At 33.7% G+C, this 7,363-nt stretch overlaps 1 protein-coding gene across 1 annotated transcript; it reads left to right on the top strand.

Annotated features, from left to right (window-relative positions):
- The first annotated feature begins 5,320 nt into the window (after nt 1-5,320).
- On the top strand, nt 5,321-6,882 carry LOC145055028 (nascent polypeptide-associated complex subunit beta-like). Its single transcript, XM_079003310.1, has 6 exons — nt 5,321-5,463; nt 5,799-5,866; nt 6,009-6,157; nt 6,239-6,295; nt 6,420-6,458; nt 6,549-6,882. Exons 2-6 carry the CDS (start codon nt 5,799-5,801, stop codon nt 6,725-6,727), a joined length of 492 nt encoding a protein of 163 aa, XP_078859436.1. The 5' UTR covers nt 5,321-5,463; the 3' UTR covers nt 6,728-6,882.
- The last annotated feature ends 481 nt before the right edge of the window (nt 6,883-7,363 follow it).

Genomic DNA, 7,363 nt, shown 5'->3' with positions numbered 1-7,363 from the left:
AGCGCAGTCATACCTTTGACTCTCCCATCTCTTAGATCTCTTAGGTAATTAGGGCAACTTCGTCTCCAATGCCCCTTCTCTTGGCAATAAAAGCAAATTGACTCTTTTGGAATAACACATGGAACTACTTCAGACATCGCCTTTGTCTTATGATCAAACTTTTCGATCATTGCATGTCTTTCATTGCCATTGTCTATATCCATAGAGGTCTTGAAGGCAGATTCACCAATCAACTTTGCTTTTCTATTGCGCCAAACCATTGTTGATTCGGCAGCAATAAGCATATAGGTGAGATCTATAAGGGTCACGTTGTGGTTCGTCATATAGTACTCTCTTACGAACTCACTATATGAGTTGGGAAGTGACTGAAGAACCCAATCAACAGCCATCTCTTTACTAACAACGGATCCCATCATTCTTAGTCTATCAATGCGCGACTTCATCCCTAGGACGTGTGCACACACCGACTTTCCTTCTTTATGTTTACTTGCCAAAAGGGCTTGAGTGATATTGAACCTTTCAATTTTACAATCTTGTGGGTTAGGGAGAATAATTGGAGGAGGAGGAGGAAGTGAAGCATGATTTCTTGATCCTCGATCGAATCGTGGAATATCATCTTCATGTGGAATGCTTGTTCCACGGGATTTGGGAATACCATAGTTGTCGAACTTTGACATCTACAAAACGGGAGAAAACGAATTCAAGTTAGTTGATTGATTGAGTCCTTGGTAAATCACCCAAATGAAATTCCAAGGCTAGGACCCAACACAATATTCTACAACTCGGGAGAGGGATGCCGTAACCCAAATTGCAGAATATTTGAAGGTAAGTGAATGACGATTCACTAATTTCCACCATTAAAAAAACGAAAAAGAAATTTAAGTTTTAAATCTATGAAAACTCCTAGATCCTTTAAGATACATTGAACTTTCAATGGCATGTTTAAATCTCGATATGCCCCTCTTATTTGTGACTGGGATGCCAAGGATCACAAAGCGGGTGTGAATAACCATGCAAACTACATGGTGCCCTCACATGTTACAGTCACCTATTCGATGTGCCGGTAAACCACACACGCTCCACCGAACTATGACAAACATTGAGTCACCCTTTGCTACCTTTGCTTAGACCCATTTAGTGTGCCGGTTAACCACACACGCTCCACTAACGTCTTCGCAAGGGCACAAAGTGTAATTTCATGGAATTGCATCAATTCACTTTTGCCTAAGTAACTAAGATTGGGAATTTTTTGAAAACATTTAGTTACTTTTATAATTTATTATACTTATAATGGAAGGTTTCGTCTTATCCTACCCGTTCGGCTAACGACCCTCCACTAGTCAAGAGTGCGGTGGGTAAGAGTGGATACCCATTCAATCGCCATTTTATAGGCAATTTCCTTAAACACCCCTTATAGACCAGCTTCGTGAATGAGGCCTACTAACGGTAAGACTGACTTTTAGTTATACATATATATAATGTTAGACTTTTAATGTTATATATAGTATAGGGTGTATTTTACACTTTTAAAATATTAGGTGGTTCAATTTAACAATTATACTTTTAATTTACTTAAATTGTAAACCTAAACTTTTATGGATTTATTAAACCTCTTTAATTAAACACCTTAATTAGTTAATAAAACCATAAGGGTGTGATTTGAACTTTTTCAAAACTATACTAGAGTTTTAGAATTTAACATTCCTAATTAAACTTTTAATCAACTTTTAAATTCCAAAACTTGAGGGCAAGTTTTGAAACATTTCAACACATTAGGGTTTAGAATTTAAATATGCATCAAAATTAAACTATTTAATCAAAATTTAAATTCCAAAACTTGAGGTCAAGTTTTGAAACATTTTTCAAAACATTAGGGTTTCAACTATTTAAATTTCAAAACAACAAAACTTTTGGGGTTCAAATTTAAACTATAAAACTTAAAGGGCCAAATATGAAACTTTTCACAACAACAAGGATCAAATAACAAATAATTTAAATTAACATTTAATCACATAATTATCCATATTTGATGATTTCTTGCAAAACAATTTATCAATTTACTTAAAATAATTAATCAATTATCTTATAAGGAAACAATTATCTTATTAATTGATAAATATCTTCAATTAGATTAAAATTATAGTCAAATATATCATATAATCGGATTAATATTAATCTAAGATGATAAGGTAATTATCCCAATGCAAAAACAGCAAGAAATCCCGAGATAAGCACTGTCTGACGCACCGACTCGCCGAGTCACCCTCTGGAACTCGCCGAGTAGGGGCAACTCGCCGAGTCCAAGAGTGACTCGCCGAGTCATGTCGAACAGTGAGGCCAAAACACGATTTTCAGTTACATCAAGCATCAATACAATAGAAACCAATCATGGCTCTGATACCACTAATGGGTTTTGTGCATAAGACATCCTATGTGCTCATACAAACCCTAAAGCTTGGATCTAGGTTTCTCTATTGTACATACTTTGAATCCAAGACTTTGAACCCTAATACTAGCATATGGAAATCAAAATTCACATGTAAATAGGTTTAAGAACATACCTTGATTGTTATATAGCAATAACAATCCAATTCCTCCTTGAATTGACCTTGGAAAGCAGAGAGTCACAAGTGTCACTCCTCTAATGGCTTACAAACACCATAAGCAAGTGGAGAAGGTATAAGGAGAGAGGAGGGAGGTTAGAATTCGTATTTGGGACCTCTTGGGAAGGGATACACGAATTCATGACCTTGGGGTTGTTTATATAGGTGTAGAGATAGGGTTTCAGTCATTATCCTTATCTAGTTGATTATCCATTAAGCAACCAATAAGATAATCCTTGAATCCTTATCATACTCGAATTCTAAAGCTTTCCAACCTTAAATTCGTTCACCATACTTATAAGATAATTCTTACCTTATTTTGTAACTATCACATAATTACAATTTAGCCCCTCTAGTTTAATTAATTACACTTGATCACAAAATTAATTCTTAATTAATTATTGACCAATATTAATTAAACAAATATGATTTCTCCTTTAATATATTATTCTTATAACATATTAATAAATCATATTATCCTCTCTCTCTTTATTCATTTCTCCAATCAAGTTGCTTTGGTGAAGGCAACCCAAAAGGACCATGCACCATTAGGTCAAGTACATACCAAAATAGTTATGGACTTAGACACTAATCCAACATGACATTGATAGAAGCACCAAGATCAAGCATTGCACTACTGATAGTAACATACTCTATCTTGCAAGAAATCGTAAACATTCCGGTGTCTTTGTATTTTGATGGGAGTTTTCTTTGTAAAATAGCAGTAACATTTTCACTAATTGAAATCTTTTCATATCCTTGAAGTTTTCTTTTGTCAATGAAAAGTTCTTTAAAAAGTTTAGCATACCTTGAGATTTGCTTGATTGCATCTTAATTTCTAGCACCAAATGGAAAAAAAAAAAAAAGAAGAAAAGGAAAGGCTTAGAATTTCCAAAAATTGGCAACCCATTGAGAGGTTTCTAGTGAGCTAAAAGACCAAACAACTCCTCATCTAAAGCTTTTCAAATATTGGGTTTGCATCGAACCCAATTTCACATGTCTTTTTAGGTTGATTCAGTGGTTCAAAGTTACTTAAAAGTCAGTGAAAAAGGCGTACTCACCCTTTTAGGTAGAACTTTTTATTATAATGGTTAATGTTTTACTCTCGTCAGATTTTTTTTTTTCACAAATAACATCTAAAAGGTTAATCCGGTGGTTCAAACTCACTTAAAAGTTAATAGAAAGGACGTACTAACCCTTTTAGGAGATGTTATTGTGGTTTAGAAGCTCGATTTGTACAATAAATAAACGAAGACCCCTACAATGTCGATACAAGAAATGCTTAGTGAGTTTTAACCATTAAATCGACCTTGTATGAGTCTTCATTTACTTGTTGTACATATCGAAATTCTAAACAACAATAACATCTTCTAAAAGGGTGTAGTGAGTTTCAACCATTAGATCGATCTTCATTTATTTATTGTACAAATAGAACTTCTAAACCACAATAACATCTCCTGAATCGGTCAATTGGTTGACATTGCAAAAAATTATAAATATAATGACATAATTGAGAAAATAAACTCGATGCCAAAATCGAAATTTTGTAGTAATATAGTAACTTTCTTACAAATTTAAACCGGAGTCAAAATCGAAATTTTGATAAACTTAGTGATATTATTGCAATTCAGGAAAAGTGGTTACCGGAAGAATAAAAAGAACTAGTCATTTGGTTGATATTGCAACAAAGTTATAAATATAATGACATAATTGCAAAAAAAAAAAAAATCAGTATCAAAAATTCAAAATCGAATTTTTATGGTAATATAATCGATTTTTTTTGCAATTAACCGTATTATACATGACAATTATTTTTACGTTACAAAGTAGGGATGAGCATATGACCCGTTGGACCGGACCGGACCGGAAAAAAACCGGGACCGGACCGGATATACATATTAATGGGCCGGTTTTCGGGTTTTGTTTTTACCATTAATCGGGTTTCGGGTTTGGACCGAACCGTACCTGGAATACGGGATTTAACCCGGACCAGACCGAAATTTTTTTTCTCCTTAAAATATATAGATAAGGATATTGAATTATTAGTTAATGTTATATATAACATTATGTATAAAACTTGATATTTTTATTGTAACATTATTTATAAATCTTGATCAACGTTTGTTCCTATCACTTTACAAGAAAAAATGTATCTAGCATGCTATTTTTTGTTCAAACATGCAAATTTTTTTATAAAAACATGCAGTTTTTTATAAATAATGCTGTTTTTTGTTGTTTTTTACACAAAAAAGCTGTTAAAATGCAGTTTTTTTATTAACAATGTTGTTTCTTTTTTGTTAAAACATGCATTTTTTTATAAAAAGTGTACTTTTTGGGCTAAATAGTGTAATTTTTATTTGTTCTAAATGTTAATAAGGTTTGTATTTTTTTTTGTAGACACCTCATTTGTACGTGATCTAAGTAAAGTCCCGCATTGTACAAATTTCAAAGTCTAGTTCGGTCCAAAACCCGAAACCCGGTTTAGTACCCGAGACCGGACCGGACCGAACCCGAACCCGATACATCCAAAAACGGTCCGGTTTTCAGGTAAGAAAATTCACGATTTTCGGTATTTGGGTTTTCCCCGTTGCTCATCCCTATTACAAAGTAAATAACACGGGAATTTCGTAATTTGGTCATAGATACGTGATGATTGATCAAAATTGCTATTTACATCACACAAGAGAAAACAAGGGAATTTTGTGAAATTCTACTGTAGTACAGGGTAGTAATGTGAAACTTTTTGTACCGGCGGCATATATAAACCCCCAAGATTGACGCTAGGGTTTTATCTGTTATCCCAGACCTCCTCCGTCACTCTCAGCTTGCGTTCATCGCTCTATATCTTATCAACGCCAAGGTAAATGTTTTTCCGCCTTCAATTACCATCTGTTTTCATAAATCGATTCAATATATCTCGACTGTAAATCTATTTCTGTACAATAGTTTAGGTAATTTTACGATTCGATTTCTATAGTCTGTTTTAATAATTGAGAGCTATGAGCCGAAATTAAAAGGTAGCTTGATTTAGGAGTGTGATTATCGACTGTGCTAGGGATGTATGTTTAGCATTTAATATGTTGATGTTTAAGTTCGCCATTTGTGAAGTTACTACTGATTATAAGATTATAAGTTTGCATTTACATTTGATTATTGATACTTTATCCACATCTATCTTTCTATTGCTTGTGGCAGATGAATGTTGAAAAGCTACAGAAGATGGCAGGTGCTGTGCGCACTGGTGGGAAGGGAAGCGTGAGAAGGTCTGTCTCTAATATGTTGTCGTGCTTTAGAGATGTGTGTTTGCTTATCTTTGTTTTTATTTAAATGAGGAAATAGACAAAAGAGAATGTATCTGTATTGAATTGTTGTTGTTTACATCTTCAATTTGATCTAAACCTGCAGAAAGAAGAAGGCTGTACATAAAACAACCACCACAGATGACAAGAGGCTGCAGAGCACTTTAAAGAGAATAGGTGTAAACGCAATACCAGCAATTGAGGAAGTTAATATTTTTAAGGATGAAACAGTTATTCAGTTCTTAAACCCTAAAGGTACCAATTTTAACTCTTATCCTTTTATTATAACTACAAGTTAACAGAAGAAATCAATAATCTTTGTTCATATGTCTTCAGTTCAAGCCTCTATCGCTGCCAACACATGGGTTGTTAGTGGTACTCCTCAAACAAAGAGTAAGTTGCCTTTAATATATCTTGCTTATATTATTAAGATGTTTTTTCGACTTAATGGGGGATATTGCTATGTTTAATATGAATGGTGTATGATAATATCTGTTTTTATTATGTTTTATTTCAGAATTACAAGATATTCTCCCTGGCATTCTCAACCAGCTTGGTATGTCTAAACACCACCATGTTTTGAATTAGATTTTGTGTTTGTTTTTTGGTGATAAAAAGATGACATTTTTTTAATTGTTTGTTACAGGACCAGATAACTTGGATAACTTGAGAAAGTTAGCAGAGCAGTTCCAGAAGCAGGTGCCAGGTGGTGCTGAAGCAGCTGCTGCCACGTCAGCACAAGTGGACGATGATGATGATGTCCCAGAACTTGTGGCAGGTGAAACCTTTGAGGCTGCCGCTGCAGAGGAAGGACAAAAGTCATAGGTTCTTTGAGGTTGTTACATTTTATATTTGCATCATTTATTGTTTTGAACCATTATTTTTCTTTATTTGATACGTTCCATTTGGATGTGCTCTTTTTGTAACTTGTAGGAATATGTATGGTGTTTTAGTCATTTTGTTCTACTTGTTTTGATCAATTCGCCCTCTAAAGTTATTTGTAAAATTTTCCACTATTTATAATCCCCAAAGTACCCTCTATCTTCAACTATAATACCAAAAAAACCAAAATTGTAACTTTCAACTGTCAAATCATGAAATTTACACATAAAATACACATGTTGACTTTAATAACTTGGTGATTCTAACTGTTTTGTATCACACATTAAAAGTCACAAAATCAAATTAGGTGTCATCAAAAGAATGCATAATAAGATCATCGTTCATTAAGTGTGATATGAGATGTAGCATTCATCAAACAACGAATTCGATGAATAGATAAGACATTGTAACCAAGTTGAATTCATTTCTTTCATTTTGCACCAAATCAAGATTACAACTCAATTCTCGTAATCAGATTGAGCCCATATATTTAGTACAAGTTACCTGTAGTTCTTTGTGATGCATAACAAATTGGCATCCTCATTTCATAATCTATTTGATCACAAATTATGTTATTCT

This window comes from Lactuca serriola, chromosome 5 (genome assembly GCF_051521515.1).
Source record: "Lactuca serriola cultivar US96UC23 chromosome 5, Lser_US96UC23_V15, whole genome shotgun sequence".
Classification (NCBI taxonomy): domain Eukaryota; kingdom Viridiplantae; phylum Streptophyta; class Magnoliopsida; order Asterales; family Asteraceae; genus Lactuca; species Lactuca serriola.
Note: the sequence above shows the minus strand (reverse complement) of the source record. Positions and strands in the feature narration are given on the sequence as shown.

Coding starts and splice junctions, on each gene's coding strand:
- LOC145055028 (XM_079003310.1), top strand. CDS start 5,799: ATGAATGTTGAAAAGCTACAGAAGATGGCAGGTGCTGTGCGCACTGGT. Junction 6,158..6,238: donor TCAGTTCTTAAACCCTAAAG/GTACCAATTTTA, acceptor ATATGTCTTCAG/TTCAAGCCTCTATCGCTGCC. Junction 6,459..6,548: donor TGGCATTCTCAACCAGCTTG/GTATGTCTAAAC, acceptor TGTTTGTTACAG/GACCAGATAACTTGGATAAC.